The sequence below is a fragment of the Polypterus senegalus genome, chromosome 16, assembly GCF_016835505.1.
Source record: "Polypterus senegalus isolate Bchr_013 chromosome 16, ASM1683550v1, whole genome shotgun sequence".
NCBI lineage: Eukaryota > Metazoa > Chordata > Cladistia > Polypteriformes > Polypteridae > Polypterus > Polypterus senegalus.
The window spans coordinates 86403322-86420269 of record NC_053169.1 but is presented as its reverse complement, the minus strand read 5'-3'; the positions used below and the strand labels follow the sequence as shown (position 1 = coordinate 86420269).

The window sequence follows — 16948 nt, the reverse complement described above, 5'->3', positions numbered from 1 at the left end:
TTCCAATATAACAAAATCTCATATACATTTTGCCAAAACATTTTTGTCTTTTTATGTGGAATCAGCATCCCACCTCCTTTTCTCATTAGGTTAGGGTTTTTGGAGAAGACTTTTCCGCAAGGGACAAGAAGCACTAGCACACTCTGCCCGTAAACAAAACATTTTTAATAAAGCACCTAGCATCCAGTAATAAAATCACCCCTCCCCCCATAATAAGTAAACACTCCCCTAAAATATATCCCTAAATATAAACCATAGAATGGGCCTATTACTAATATTATAAAAGGCGATCAATAGGTCTAAAAAGTAGGTTAAAAAAAATTTAAATATCCATTCCTTAAAATGACCTATCTCACTACCTAAAACCAATTATAAAATGCCCTAAAATGTGTCTTAAAATTTGGAATATTTAAAAGGGGATAAAAATGTTCTATTAAAAAAGGTATTTATACATTCAGTAAATAAGTAAATAAATATAAGACCAGTCTATATATACCTAGTCCCTCAAGAGTTAGGGTTATAAATTGACAGTAAGTAATAACTAGGGGGCTTTGCCCCCTGCTCGCTTTGCTTGGTGGGACAAAACTGGATTCTACCATGAAATGTATCTATCTAATCATATAGTCCATCATGGACCGTTAGATGATTATACGTTTTATACAAATCTAAGGTGGCCATGCCCATTTATTTTCTAAATAATGCTGTAATATCTGCTTCAACAATTTAAGCGTTATTGAAGACTGGAGTGTCTCCTACCATTGTGTCAGTCTGTCCCATGTTTACTGATGGTTTCTGGTGCATGTGTTGTCATGAAAATGGGTTTAGATGAAACTCAGGAAATTATTCTATGGTCTCAATCAGGAAAAAAGAAATCCAGACTGCTGGCCATATACCACAGTAGTGTGGTCGTCAGCATTAGGTATAGGGTGGGGGACAGTAGTCCTAGAATCTATGTAAGGCTCGAGGGGATCCTAGGATTAGTGGAATAAATGGTGTAAGGCATCTTATCTTGTTAGAGGGTTTTAGCTGTGCTACCTTTCTGAAAGGGGATACTTGCCACTTGATATGATTGTTTAAGGCTGGTCATTCATATCCTCAAACCATCTTGAACTATCTCATGAAATATAATAATTTCTATTTGAATATACTCAAATGTTTCATCCGTCTATTATTTTAAGATGCCACCCTTGCCCAATGCCCTGTATTTTCTGTAAAACTTTATGAGCTGTAAGTAGCAGAGTCCAACACAATAGCCCTCAATCCCTACCTTTATAACCCTGGTTTTTAGAATCAGAAGAACCTTTTTAGCTCTAGTCAGGTTTGGTTTCCAAGACAATGCCAATGGCAATGATGCCACTAGGGAGGCACATGCAGGGACTTTCACAACAGGACTCCCTCACAGAGAGGGAATCTCACATGTCAGATTGAGAACGTCTAGACATGGAACACGGGGGGGTCTATCACTTGGATTTGAGAGCAGCATTTGCCATGGGTTCCATGGAATAAAAGACACTATGAGAGTGACGCCATCAAGTATTGGTGGAAGATCAGTATAATACTTTGTGAAAGTATTCCCCTCGGTGTTTGTCCTGATTGTATTACAGTCTGGAATTAAAATTGATTTTTATTTAGGTTTTATGTGATGGACTTAACAATACAGTTGAAACTGTTGAAGTGGAATGAAAATAAAATACCTCGTGTGTGTATATGTACGTGTGTGTCTGTCTGTGTGATACCATGGGAATCAAATAACAGTTTTTTTTACCTCCTCTTTGCTTGATCAGCTGCTGGGTTGCTGCTATTCCAGTGTGGCAAGATCTGCATTTCGTCTCTTTTCTCCTCCAGACATCCTCAAACACTATTTGATTCTTTTTGCCGCTCCATTATTTCACTGAGTAATATTTTCCTTTTGTTTACGCTAATGTATATCTTTACTCTCTTTTTTTTTTTTTAAGACTTCTGAATTTTCCTACTTCCATTATATCTAACCTGCTCTGCATGTGAATCACGGGACTTGCTTCCAATGGTTGCAAGTATGATGTGGCTTGCTCGTGTCGCATGACGTGAAAGTGTCTCTGTCTCTCTTCAAAAAAGATCATGTCTTTTTATAATATATACTAGCAAAATACCCGCGAAGTACTGCATTAAAATTTTTATTAAGAAGAACATTAAACCTTTTTAAACTGAGGGAAAATATGCCAATAATTATTTGTTAAGGATCTCTTTGTATACCATGTTGTCAGTTCGGCCCTCCGGTTGTAATATGACCAAGCTGTGCGCTGAGCTTACTCTTGAGCATGCAACGTACAGTTGGCCATGTGAAAAGTAATCTTGTCTCAAATCTCACAGCTTGGATTGCTGCTGTCATAATCGGTTTGAGTTTCATGGTTTGTTTCAATTACGACAGTATTTGTAGGATTTGTGTTGAAGTGACATTCGGCATCTGTCAAGCGTTGTAAGTATACAACCGGATTCATTGATAACTTCACATCCAGCTTTTGAGAGTTTAAACATTCATAAACATCAAAGTGTCCACTATTGAAATTGTCACCTGTCAATCTAAGATGTTTAAGAGGCATTGGCGGTTGTCCAAAGGTGTAAAATATTTGGCCATTTCGGTACACTTGAAAGCGACAACTGAACAATTCAGCGGCAGCCATCAAGTCACATGCAGAACCATAGGTGAAGGGCTTAAGCATTTCACTCTTCTAGTGCTCCTGTGTAGTCTAATTATCTCCTGTACCGTCATCAGTCCACACCTTGAACCTGTCCCAGTCATTCAATACATAAGACACAATGGATATCAAGAGTGAGCCTGATATGGCCGTGCAATATGTAACAAAGAGAATGGAAAAGGTAGGTGCCATCTCCGGGCATGGAAACCACTCAGTTAAGTGACAGTTCTTTGATCGATGGTGATCATCTCGATAGACATGTTAATGGGGGTATGGTTGGAACGATAAAGGAAATGGGTACCTGAACAATGTAAAGTAAGTCTAAAATACCTACACAATAACTATAATTGTAATAAACAAATAATAAAACAGCGGAGAAGCTGTGGATTAAACAAAAAGGCTGCAGTTATCAGTAGGGAGACGTGAATCCCGTGGCGAAGCAAGGAAGGGAATAGATAGATAGATAGAAGGAAGGGAATGTAGAGACCGGAGCGACGGACGGCCTTATATAGGCAGGCAGCCAACGACGGAGGCGTTGGGATGGGGACCCAACGCCACCTCATACGGTGACCGAGGTGCAGGCTATGGACGTATATATATGTGCGTAAGTAGGATTCAGTTAGCGTTGGGAACCCATGTACCAAATTTCTTGAAGATGGGCCCATAAGTAACAAAGACTGGAAGTTTGAAAATTGGTGACGTTGGAAAGTTCAATATGGCGGCCGACAGTGGCGTCATACCATCGAAATAAGTAGGTACATCGGTTTCGGTTAGCGCAATGAAGCCGCCTACCAAATTTTGTGAAGATGGGGCCATAAATAAGAAAGTTCAACATGGCGGACGTTGTCGACCGTTATGACCGTTGTGTGTAGAATTTCGAAATGAAACCTGCTTAACTTTTGTAAGTAAGCTGTAAGGAATAAGCCTGCCAAATTTCAGCCTTCTATCTACATGGGAAGTTGGAGAATTAGTGATGAGTCAGTCAGTGAGTCAGTGAGGGCTTTGCCTTTTATTATTATAGATATAAAATATGTGTCTACTGAAAAAACTGAAAAGTTGCGAAATAAGATCTGGTCCAACCAGCGAACTTCAGAAGTCATATAATTGGTTGATTGGGGTCCACCTTTTTTTATGGAAAAGTGGCCAGAGAAAAGTCATTGCTTAAAGAAAAAAACACATTTGGAGTTTGCCCATCAGCAAGTGGCGGACTCCCCAAACACATGGAAGAAGGTTCTCTGGTCAAGTGAGACTAAATTTGGAAGTTTCCCATAATGAGCAAAACATTCATGTGTGAAGTAGACCCAACACTTCCTATCACCCTGAGAAATCCACTCCCACAGTAAGGCATGGTGGTGGCAGCATCTTGCTGCGAGAGTGTTTTTCATAGGCAAGGACAGGAAAACTTGTCAGGATTTTAGAAATGATGAATGGCACTAAATACAGAGCAATTCTTACGGAAAACCTGTTTCATTATGCCAAGGATTTGAGACTCTAATGAAGGTTTACCTTCTCACAGGACAATGGCCCTAAACATATTGCTGAAACTCCACTAGAGTGGTAAAGTGAAACATTTAAATACCTTGAAGTGGCCTCGTCAAAGCCCAGACCTCAACCCAATTGACACACTGTGCCATGACTTGCAGATTGCTGTATGCCAATGCAACCTGTCTAACTTGAAGGAGTTGGAGCAGCTCTGCGTTAAAGAATGTGCAAAAATCCCAGTGGCTACATGTGTTATTCGCCAAGATACTTGCAGCTGGAATTGCAGCAAAAGGTCAGTCAGTCATTCATTTTCCAACCCGCTATATCCTAACATAGGGTCACGGGGGTTTACTGGAGCCAATCCCAGCCAACACAGGGCACAAGGCAGGAAACAAACCCCAGGCAGGGTGCCAGCCCACCACAGGGCACACACTACGGACAATTTAGGATTGCCAATGCACCTAACCTGCATGTCATTGGACCAGTGGCGTAGTGTAGTGGGGGCGGCAGGCGGCCCGCCCCGGGTGACACTTTTAGGGGGCGGCAAAGAATTACTGTATATTTTAATCTTTTAAATTGAAATACCTAAATAAGGGGGCGGCGAAATTTTCCTCCGCCCCGGGTGGCTGACACCCATGCTACGCCACTGCTTTGGACTGTGGTAGGAAACCCACGCAGACATGGAGAGAACATGCAAACTCCACACAGGGAGGACCCGGGAAGTGAACCCTGGTCTCCTTACTGCAAGGCAGCAGCGTTACCACTGTGCCACCCGCAACAAAGGGTGGCTCTAGAAATTGACTTTGGTGGGTGAATACGTAAGCACACTCAGGATTTCGTTTTTTTTTTCTTCTTAATTGTCTGTACCACAAAAAATATATATATATTTTGCACCTTCAACATGGTAGGCATGTTGTGTAACCCTCTAAAAATCCATTTTAATTCCAGATTGTAATGCGACTTGAATACTTCTGCAAGGAACTGTACAAACCCAATATCCTGGCACATGACAGCAAAGATACCTGACCTAGGATAGGTGTGACATACCAGAGAGCAGCCAGACAAGAAGTGACCTTGAGAAGCCTAGCTCTTAAATGGTTGCTGCTGGCTCAAGGGTGGAGGAACATCAGAAGCCACCAGTCCTGTCATTGGCAACCATCCTGATTGTGAAAACAGCAAAGTTTTCTAGTTTGGGTTCTCCCTGTCAGCGTTCCAATCCCATGTGCATTTCAGGCTTCAGACGAACCATTCTGTTGATACGTACTCAATGTTCCTGACATTGTAATTTTGTGCGGAGACACACCAGGAGTGCTATCCTATTACATACCTGTTCAGATTAAAATGCAAAGTCAGGCTCTGATGCATTTTAACAGTGACTTTTATTAGACACAAAATGAGCCAACAGCCTTTATACTAAGAGGATGGAAAGCACTACACATTATTAAACCAGACACCCACTGAAGGCCAGCATAACGTATCTGAAATAAATCAAAAGAAATATTTGTGAAGCACGTGAGGCTATAGAAAGCATAAGCACAAGTAAAATATGTACAGTGATGATTTAATCCCAAACTGGTCTAGCAGGCCCTCCAGCACTTGGCATGATCAGAGACTGACCACATTTGGTTGTCTTACTTTAAATCTAAAGTGAACTGTGAAATGCAATATATAATGGAATAAGTAGTTCTACAAAGTGGATGAAGGAATGGAAGGATTAAAAACATACTGGAGCACAGATGGGCGCTTTTGTCCCGCACCCAGTTCTGACCCCCATAACCCTCAACTGGATTAGATGTGTTTAAGGACGATACGCTCACGCCGTTTAATTTATACAGCAAGCAAAAACAGAAACACAAAGTGGTGAAAGGCACAGATCACAAAGCACAAAATGCAATATTGCTTTCAAATTGGCAAATTGCTAATAGGTGAGCTAACAAAGGGCTCTGGATGCTTCACTCATCAAATTATTAAATAGGGGTCAGGATGAGAGTGGATGGAGGATCAGTGATCTTCTCTGCAATGGAATCAGAAGGAACTTCCAATATATCATTGATAGTTCATCAGTATGCACACACTGAGGTGAGGGAATGTTCATTTTAGGCCAGTGCTTCCCAAACTCGGTCCTGGGGACCCCCTGTGGCTGCAGGTTTTTGTTCCAACCAGCTTCATAATCAGTGACAACACTTGATAACACCAATCTTATTTAATTAGCTACATTCAGAAAAGCCCAGCAGCATGATTGTTTTACATTTACAGTATAAGACATTTAGAAATATTTCTGCTTTTGCTGTAGATTTAAATGCTTAACTCACTTTTGCTGATTTCATTATAAAGTGCTCACAAAAAGTAAAGGAACACTTTTTAATCCGAGTATAGCATCAACTCCGTGAAACATCTGGGCTATTGATCTGGTCAGTGAAGTACCAGAGGGGCTTGTTAATCAGTTTCAGCTGCTTTGGTGCACTAGAGGGGCAACAATGAGACAAAAACAGGAAAGAATGGTTTAACAGGTGGAGTCAGCTGACATTTTTCCCTCCTCATCTGTTTTTTCACTAGTTTTGCATTTGGCTACAGTCAGTGTCACCACTGGTAGCGAGGCGATCCCTGGACCCTACAGAGCTGGCACAGGTAGTCCAACTTCTCCAGGATGGCACATCGATACGTGCCATTGCCAGAAGGTTTGCTGTGTCTCCCAGCACAGTCTCAAGGGCATGGAAGAGATTCTAGTGATGGACAGTTACTCTAGGAGAGCTGGACAGGGCCATAGAAGGTCCTTAACCCATCAGCAGGACTGACCAGTATCTGCTTCTTGGGGCAAGGAGGAACAGGATGAGCACTGCCAGAGCCTACTACATGACCTCCTGAGGGCCCAACGTCCTCTAGTGGGCACTGTGCTCACTGCCCAGCACCGTGAACCTCGATTGGCATTTACCATGGAATACCAGAATTGGCAGGTCCACCATTGGTGCCCTGTGCTTTTGACAGATGAGAGTAGGTTTACCATGAACACACGTGACGGATGTGAAAGGGTCTGTAGAAGCCATGGAGAACGTTATGCTGCCTATGAAATAGTTCAGCATGACCGGTTTGGTGGTGGGTCAGTGATGGTCTGGGGAGGCATATCCATGGAGGGCCTCTACAGGCTAGAGAACGGCACCTTGACTGCCATTAGATATCAGGATGAAATCCTTGGACTCACTGACAGATCCTATGCTGGTGCAGTGGGTCCTGGGTTCCTCCTGGTGCACAACAATGCCCAGCCTCATGTGGCGAGAGTATGCAGGCAGATTCTGGAGGATGAAGGAATTGATACCATTGACTGGCCCCCACGCTCCCTCGCCTGACCTCAATCCAATAGAACACCTCTGGGTGTGACTTTATGTTTCAATCCATCCGCCAGGCTGCACCTCAGACTGTCCAGGAGCTCAGTGATGCCCTGGTCCAGATCTGGGAGGATATCCCCAAGACACCATCCGTCATCTCATTAGGACATTGTCAGGCATGGATACAAGCACGTGGGAGCATATAAACTACTGAGTACGATTTGAAGTTGCTGCAGTTAAATTTTGGCAAAATGGACGAGCCTGTGTGCCGCATCATTTTGTTCCCTTTGATTTTCGGGGTGTCTTTGAATTCAGCCCTCCGTAGGCTGATCATTTTCATTTCCATCAAAGGATGTGGCATCCTTTCATTCCTAACACATTACCATACCAGTCCATAGCAGTAGAGACAGCCAGCAGGATTTTTTCCCTTAAAGCGTTCCTTTAATTTTTGAGCAGTTTATTTTGCTCTTTCTCTGTGCAGTTTTCCCCCTTTGTTGCATCTTATTAATGACAATTAAAAATGAGCAGAGCAGATCCCCAAGCAAACAATGCTGAATAATCAAAGACTGCAACTATATTAGCGTCAGACCCACTAATTAGTGAATAATGGATCAATTAAACCATTAGAACACCTAGAAAAGTAGAATAAAATCAAGATGAAAACTATTGTTAAAAAGAAAAAAAAATACATTATTCCCATATAACTGCTTGGTACATTTTAATATATATTTTTTTACCAAACTCAGTTTTCTAATTTCAATATTTTTCCCAAAACATAGAATTTGTGCAATAACAGTTCATTGGGAGTTAGCCTGGGAGTCTAATTAAAAACAGAAGCTGGTTGGAACAAAAACTTGCAGCCACAGTGGGACCCCAGGACCGAGTTTGGGAAGCACTGATTTAGGCCAAGCCTTTGCTAGTCTTCCTTACAGATACTTATTTCTGAAGTGTCTCAGAAAGCCGAAAAAACTACTAAAATGGACCCCTCCTGTATGATAGGCCATATCGCGGCTGACGTCTTATCGTCTTTATGGCATTCATCCTAGACGTCGCCTGCTTTAATAAAAAGTTGGCTCCGTGGTCAATGAAAGCTCCCAGATTCTGATACTCTCCGATGTAGAGGATGTAGGTCCATATGAAGAGGGTGATAACAACAATCCCAATGAAGAAGTTACATAACTGAGCCAGCAGTGACACCCCCAATAAACCAGATAAACTGGACAGCAAATAGAGCACCGTGACAAGGACAAAGAGGACTGCTGGCGTGGTGAAGGTGCTGAAGATGTTCTTCCCTTGGTTGTGCTTCAGAAAGTTCTCATACAGTTCTGCTAGCTGATGCTCAAGCTGGTTCTGGTAGCGCAGGCTGAAGTCTCTGCCCCCCATCTTTTTAATGAAATGGAAGTGCTCCATCGACTTCTGCACAAACTGGATGTGCACTTCTTCTAGAATCTGAGGAGACACGTAGGGATGATCCCCTCCACACATCTGCACCATGGATTTGTAGTAAAGATCTTTGGCAGAGGCCACTGCAGCCAAATTGTTGGCCTCTGCTGTGGCCTGAAGCATGGATTTTGGGTGTGGCAAGTCCTCGCCTTGGTATATTTTGATGTAGGCTTTAAAATATTCTAACAAACCTTGGCACGTAACTTTAGAACCATTGATTTCTTTCTCAATCAGATTTTCCGGCTTCAGCAGCAAAGGCACCAGGATCTTCAGCTGATTTTTAAACTCCTCTGCAATGTCACAAAGCTGTCCCCGGAAATGCTGGCTGGTGGCCACCTTCAGGCCAGGATGTGGTAAAAGGAAACAGCTGACAGTGGAGAAGCAGGAGTGTATATGCTTGCGCACGTTTTGGATTTCTTCGTGCTGTTGCTCCTTGACCTTGAGCCGTGTTTCTAGGAATTGCATGCCGCCTCTTAAGCCGTAGTCGTATTCGTACGGGCAGCTCCAGTCTCGCACTAGAAACATAAGAGACTGGAACGGCCTGACGTAGCACTCATCCATGGCAAGGCGCCCATACTCTGTGAACAGTTGTAGCTGCTGAAGGGCATTCTCTTGAATGTTTTGTGAAAGGTTATATATCTGAATGGAGCTGGTCATGGTGCTGAGAGCAAATATGGTGGCATAGTCTTTAACAGTTGAATGGCTATCAAAGGCCCCTTGAGTGTCCATCAGCACCACAGCTATCTTTTTACCACCAGGTTTTTTCACAACAAAGACCTCGCTCCAGATCTGAATGCCGTTGGTGTCAGGCTCAGAACCTCCCCGCCAGGAGAATCCAGTGAGGGGTTCGTCTTCACTTCCAAGCCACAGATCGGCTTCTTTATCTCGAGACATGTAGCGTAACATAAAATCAAGTAAGAAGGACTTGCCCTTTCTCAGAGCCCCTGCTATAGAGACTACAGCCACGTCCAGGTCTCGGATGCCATTCTGCAGCAGCACCCTCTCCAGGGCCTCAGTATCTAGCTCAAACGTGTGGTCTTCTTTATGCAAGTACACAATCTGGACTGGCTTAGGAGGGCCATCTGCCATTTCTGCCTGCTAGCACCGCGTTTCCACCCTGAAGCTGCTGGTATGTGTGTCTGATGCCACAGAAGAGGAAATCATATGCAGGTTGACGGGTTGTAGCATCTGCACTTATAATTATGGGTGGGTCCCTGCTGTCATATCTCATGAGAAATGAGACTTAGAAAAGTAGATCCTCCCACACAGAAAAGAAAGGGTGGAGAAATGTGAGGGAAATGATGAGGGATTTGTCAGATTCAATTCAAGGAATCACCCGGCGATGGTGGTTAATATGAAACATGCTACATAAAATAAAATGAGCTGATTGACTAAAACAATACAGAACATCTTATCTCTGTCATTCATGAAAAGCTGCAAGTGTCACACGGGATGGACAGCCATCCCGATCGGATATATTTGAAGCACCTTCTCTGACCAGGATAAACAAGAAGGTCAGGAAAGGACTGTCTCTGGGAGGTGTTTATTTCCCTCAGGATGCTAGATGGCAACAGAGAATGCTGGGAATTGTAGTCCGGTTGCACAGCCCTGCTGGTGTGCCGCAAGAGGGCGTTGCAGGGAGATACACTCCCTGTTATTTTGGATTTCCATATGATCTGAATGTGCTTCCAATGGAAAAAACCTTGGCACTGGAAGTACTCCTGGGCCCTCAATAAAAGGGACAGCACTGCTATGTCTAGGTGAGTTGGAGCTGGGAGGAAGGAACGCAACACTTGAGTGAGAGTGAGAGCAGGAGAATGAAGAGGAAACAACTTGTTTATTTGGCTGTACAAAGGTGTTTTGCATAATAAACACCCTTTATTTGAACCCGAGACTGTTTTGTGTGTTCATGATTGGGGTTTGGCACTCTGTGGCGCCCCCTAGCTTTCACAAGGCGTATTAGTTATATCCATCATAGCTCTTCATACTTTTTTCAAAGTGGATGTGACTCAGTTGAAACAAGTCATTTTAGCTCTTGTGAGGCTTGGAAACATCCATTCATCCAGTTGTTGAACCCAGGTCATGAGGAATAAGAACAATAAACATTTTAAAACTTTACAAACGTACAAACTCATGAATATAGCTTTGTACTCTGTGCGTGTGTGTGTGTGTGTGTGTATATCAAGAACTCTTTGAATGACAGTTACAGGACATGTTGTGCTGGTGTGACCAATTCAAAGAACCTAATTCCTGCTTAGGAATGTGCTATTAATTAAGTGAAAAGTCACGATGAGATGCCTCCTAGTCAAGACAACATGATGGACACTAGTGGAGTATATGATTTCTCATAATTCTCCACTATGTTGACTTAGAAGACTTTAAAGACAAACACATGGCCATCTATCCACTTTTTTTTTTTTTTGCTTTATACAATTTCTTGTATTAGGAATTCGTTATTTTTCAGGGTCAGAGCACAGGGTCAGCTTTTGAACAGCACCCATGGAGCTATTACAGGTTAAGGGCCTTGCTCAAGAGACCAGCAGAGTAGGATCCCTGTATAATGGGAATATTAACCAGCAGCCTTCCAGATACCAGCACACCCACAGACCCCATCAGGGCTGTGCAACTGTGCATTCCCGGCACTCCCTGCTGGATCATCTAGCATCCTGGGGGGAATAAAGATCCACCAGAGACGGTCCTTTTCTGTCCTTCTTCCCTTTTATCCCGGTCAAGGAAGGTACTTTAAATATATCCATCCCGTGTGGTCCTGGGCTTACAGCCTTCATGAATGACTGAGATAAGACTTTCTGTATTGTTTTGGTCAATCATCCCATTTTATTTTATATAGCATGCTTCATATTAACCAACTTTGTGGGTAACCAAAGAAAATCAAAGTAGGCCTGGAAGTAAAGCAGGAACCAAGTCCGCAGAGACACCAGCCCATTCCATGATGTGATGCAAATATCGACATTGACTGACACCAGGCAGGTTAACAGTGGCAGTAGTCACACGTGTGTGCTTAGTGAACAGCTTAAGGGCTTTAGTGATTGCATTTCCCTGCCGAGACATGAGGGGGCAATGTACAATAACAATCTCTTTTCTCCTTTCCCTTCTGTAAAAAGGAAGACTGATGTACAGTGGTGTGAAAAACTATTTGCCCCCTTCCTGATTTCTTATTCTTTTGCATGTTTGTCACACAAAATGTTTCTGGTCATCAAACACATTTAACCATTAGTCAAATATAACACAAGTAAACACAAAATGCAGTTTTTAAATGATGGTTTTTATTATTTAGGGAGAAAAAAAATCCAAACCTACATGGCCCTGTGTGAAAAAGTAATTGCCCCCTAAACCTAATAACTGGTTGGGCCACCCTTAGCAGCAATAACTGCAATCAAGCGTTTGCGATAACTTGCAATGAGTCTTTTACAGCGCTCTGGAGGAATTTTGGCCCACTCATCTTTGCAGAATTGTTGTAATTCAGCTTTATTTGAGGGTTTTCTAGCATGAACCGCCTTTTTAAGGTCATGAGGTCAGGACTTTGACTAGGCCACTCCAAAGTCTTCATTTTGTTTTTCTTCAGCCATTCAGAGGTGGATTTGCTGGTGTGTTTTGGGTCATTGTCCTGTTGCAGCACCCAAGATCGCTTCAGCTTGAATTGCCGAACAGATGGCCGGACATTCTCCTTCAGGATTTTTTGGTAGACAGTAGAATTCATGGTTCCATCTATCACAGCAAGCCTTCCAGGTCCTGAAGCAGCAAAACAACCCCAGACCATCACACTACCGCCACCATATTTTACTGTTGGTATGATGTTCTTTTTCTGTGTTCCTTTTACGCCAGATGTAACGGGACATTTGCCTTCCAAAAAGTTCAGCTTTTGTCTCATCAGTCCACAAGGTATTTTCCCAAAAGTCTTGGCAATCATGGAGATGTTTCTTAGCAAAATTGAGACGAGCCCTAATGTTCTTTTGCTTAACAGTGGTTTGCGTCTTGGAAATCTGCCATGCAGGCCGTTTTGCCCAGTCTCTTTCTTATGGTGGAGTCGTGAACACTGACCTTAATTGAGGCAAGTGAGGTCTGCAGTTCTTTAGACGTTGTCCTGGGGTCTTTTGTGACCTCTCGGATGAGTCGTCTCTGCGCTCTTGGGGTAATTTTGGTCGGCCGGCCACTCCTGGGAAGGTTCACCACTGTTCCATGTTTTTGCCATTTGTGGATAATGGCTCTCACTGTGGTTTGCTGGAGTCCCAAAGCTTTAGAAATGGCTTTATAACCTTTACCAGACTGAAAGATCTCAATTACTTCTGTTCTCATTTGTTCCTGAATTTCTTTGGATCTTGCATGATGTCTAGCTTTTGAGGTGCTTTTGGTCTACTTCTCTGTGTCAGGCAGCTCCTATTTAAATAATTTCTTGATTGAAACAGGTGTGGCAGTAATCAGGCCTGGAGGTGGCTACGGAAATTGAACTCAGGTGTGATACACCACAGTTAGGTTATTTTTGAACAAGGGGGCAATTACTTTTTCACGCAGAGCCATGTAGGTTTGGATTTTTTTTTTCTCCCTAAATAATAAAAACCATCATTTTAAAAACTGCATTTTGTGTTTACTTGTGTTAAATTTGACTAATGGTTAAATGTGTTTGATGATCAGAAACATTTTGTGTGACAAACATGCAAAAGAATAAGAAATCAGGAAGGGGGCAAATAGTTTTTCACACCACTGTATTTCCGCCCGTGCCATCACTTCTGGAGGCCGACCACCTAGATAGACCTAGCTCTTCCTCCCAAAATAGGAAACGTCACCATCTTGGGCAGTCCCAGTGACTGCTCAGTACAACTTGACATTGCGCTGTACAACGTGCTTTCTTTTACGCCTTTTGCATACCTTATAATATATGGGGTTTGCCTTCAAGGTGCTTTACTCTTTTGTCTAATTACACAATTTAAAATATAAACACATTTTTGGGATGTGGAAAGAAAATCCATATAGTCAAGGGAAGAACACAGAACTCAAAATGGTAAGCAACCGGGCCCAGGATTTGAAGACAGAGTCTTGGAAGTTGTGAGGAAACAGTGCTTCCCAAGACATTAACACAGAAGACATTCTTGAGGCTTTCCTTTTATTTAACCTAGATGAAGAAGGACCCTCCAATACAGATGACACAGCCCTGATTTGTTATTTGTTAAAAATTGAAAGTAAGTTTTATTATTTTTACTTTCTCATATATGGAAAGTATTGTAATCGTTGAATGATTCGATGTTGAGATTTTGATGAATCTCGATGCTTTAGACCTCCCTGACTTTCTCGTATACGAAGTATGGGGAAAGTACTGGAATCTTCCAACAATCCCATTTCGAGATTCTGATGAATATCGACGTTTTAGACCTTCCTGAGTCTGAAAATACCATTTTTGGAATTGTGTGTGTGTGTGTGTGTGTGTGTGTATGTATGTAAACATGATAACTTGAGTACGCTTTCACTTAGGCCAACCGAATTTTTCATACAAGTATTAACTACAAAACGTCGATTTCTATCAAGTTTTGAGTTTGAGCTATTTCCGTTATCTGGAAGTGGTACTTTACCTTTACTGCAGAGTCCAATTTTTTCAGCTTTACTTTTATAATAATTGTTCACTTTGATTTGATTTGTTGTTGATGGCTCTTTAATGTACATGATATAAAAATATAATCATTGTCTTGCAGTTTTCTCCTCAAATATCCATCCCCATATCTTAGTATACAAGAAAGTCGAGGGCAGACCACTCCCAATTTTTTTCTTATTTGACTTGCACTTTGTGTGTCATGATGAATAGAGTTCTATAATGTTAATAAGACATTCAAACACTGAAAGAACAACCCCAATCAGAGCCAGAGACACTCATTGGCTTATAGCAGCGACAGACCCCTATCTTTTTAGGTGGTCAAACCCTTACAGAGAGATTATGAACAATCGGCTTGGAGGGAAGTGGAGTTGATACAACCCTTACAGAAACCTCATTCACAAGGAAGGAGCCAACCTCAGAGGAGGCACTAGTATAATAAAGGGTACAATCATGTATTTCTACATGCACTCCAACATTATTATAGTTAACGAAAACTAAAATCAAAACTAAAACTATTATTAAAAAAACATTTTCATAAATTGAAATAAAATAATTAACAAAGCTGAAATGAAAAACTAAACAAAACTATTAAAATAGCTGGAAAGACTAACTGAAATAAAATACTAATATACTAAAAATATTTTTAGTTTTCATTTTTGAATGAACATTTTTGCCGTGTCAGAGATGCCGGGGCAACGACCCGGCTGGGACGCCGTGAGGGACCGGAAGAGGGTCAATGCCCACCCTGGATCACGTGGGGACTGCCTTCCTGGTTGCTTTGGGGGCCACGGGTAGAGGGCTTGGAAGCCCAACCCTGTAGGGACCCGTGGTCACTGCCAGGGGGCGCCCCAATGCCTTGGGGACCCTGGACCTCAGCACTTCCGCCACCCCAGGAAGTGCTGGGGGGAAGAAGAGGGTCACCCGGAGAGCTTTCGGGAGAACAGCCGGCATTTCCGCCACACTGGGGCGTGTCCAGGGAGGAATGCCGGGACACACCTGGAGCTCGTACGGAATGATATAAAAGAGGCCATCTCCCTTCATTCAAGGCTGGAGTTGGGTGGAGGCAAGACAAGGCAGGAGAAGAGAGAGTGGAGGCGGCCCGAAGAGAAGGTATTGTCTGGCCAGGACTGTGTTTGGGGGTTTGTGTGCACTTTAACTTGTAAATATTAGTTGTAAATAAACGTGTGGTGGTGTTTAACAACATGTCTGACTGTCTGTGTCCGGGCCGCGTCCACAGCCGTTAGTCTTTAACACTTGTAACGTTTAAAACAGAAAGTCATCCACCATGATCTGCCCACATATATTCATCCAGTGAATGGCGGCTGGTGACGCAGCATTTGCGGTGACGGAGCAAGCGGAACACGGGCGCATAAAGTGTGTGAAATTGAAAGCGATTTACTGTGCTGCCTTTCTTTGTATATCAAGATATACCGGTAATTCAAACGCCTGAAATCGGAATGTGCTGGTCAACAAAACCTTTACCGTATGGACAGAAAAATCACGACTGAGTAACGTTTCAGTTTATTTCTCAGGTGCCTGCTTTTTGTTGACAGTAATTCACCTGCCACTTCACACAGAAGAATTCATTTTTACTCTCTCGTATACAAAGTATACAGAAAGTATAGTAATCATGAAAAAATTCGACCTTGAGATTTTGCTGAATCTCAGTCCGAAAATACACTTTTTTTGGAATTATGTCTGTGTGTGTGTGTGTGTATAAACATGATAACTCAAAAAAAACAACGAGATAGATGGATGAAATTTGGCCTGTGGTTGTTACTCCAAAGTTGTAGATCCGTTTTAACTTTTGGGCCAAATCCATCAACCGGAAGTGATACTTTACCTGAACACATACTCGATTTTTTTTGTTTTTATTCATGCAGCTGCAGATTCTGATTTATTCAACTTTACCTTTATAATAATTGTTCAATATATTATTCATTTGATTTGATTTGTTGTTGATGGTTCTTTAATGTACATAATATAAAAATATAATCACTATCAGGTGGTTTACTCCTCAAATATCCATCCCCATATCGGAGTACACAAGAAAGTCTATAGGAGACCGCTCCAGATTTTTGAAAATAAAACGGCACTGACTGAGAGACTGACAAGGTCATCATACAAGATCGGCACATTGTTACTAACCAATCACTTTTCCTTTAAAAATGTTGTTTAACAGCAAACTTTGTAAAATTCCTGAGTTGGCAACATCTCTACTGAACTACAAGTAGGTAGGCGAAGAGAGTCTGCCAAGTGATGAAAAACTAAACATACTAAAGTGGTTTTGTATTTATTCTATATTTATTAATTTATCTTTTTAGTTCATATTCAGAACTCAAAATACTTGATATTGTGAAAATAATCCAGTAACAGAATTATACAGTATTTTAAAATATCTGTCCCCATTCTTTGAACGTTTC

General features: G+C 42.1%; 1 protein-coding gene across 1 annotated transcript; it reads right to left on the bottom strand.

Annotated features, from left to right (window-relative positions):
- Positions 1-8452: 8452 nt before the first annotated feature.
- LOC120516415 (atlastin-3-like) lies at positions 8453-10012 on the bottom strand. Its single transcript, XM_039738061.1, has one exon. The coding sequence runs from the start codon at positions 10010-10012 to the stop codon at positions 8453-8455; it is 1560 nt and encodes a 519-aa protein (XP_039593995.1).
- Between the last annotated feature and the right edge of the window lie 6936 nt (positions 10013-16948).

What these genes read in the sequence shown, in the direction of transcription:
- LOC120516415 (XM_039738061.1), bottom strand. Translation starts at nt 10,012, where the DNA reads ATGGCAGATGGCCCTCCTAAGCCAGTCCAGATTGTGTACTTGCATAAA.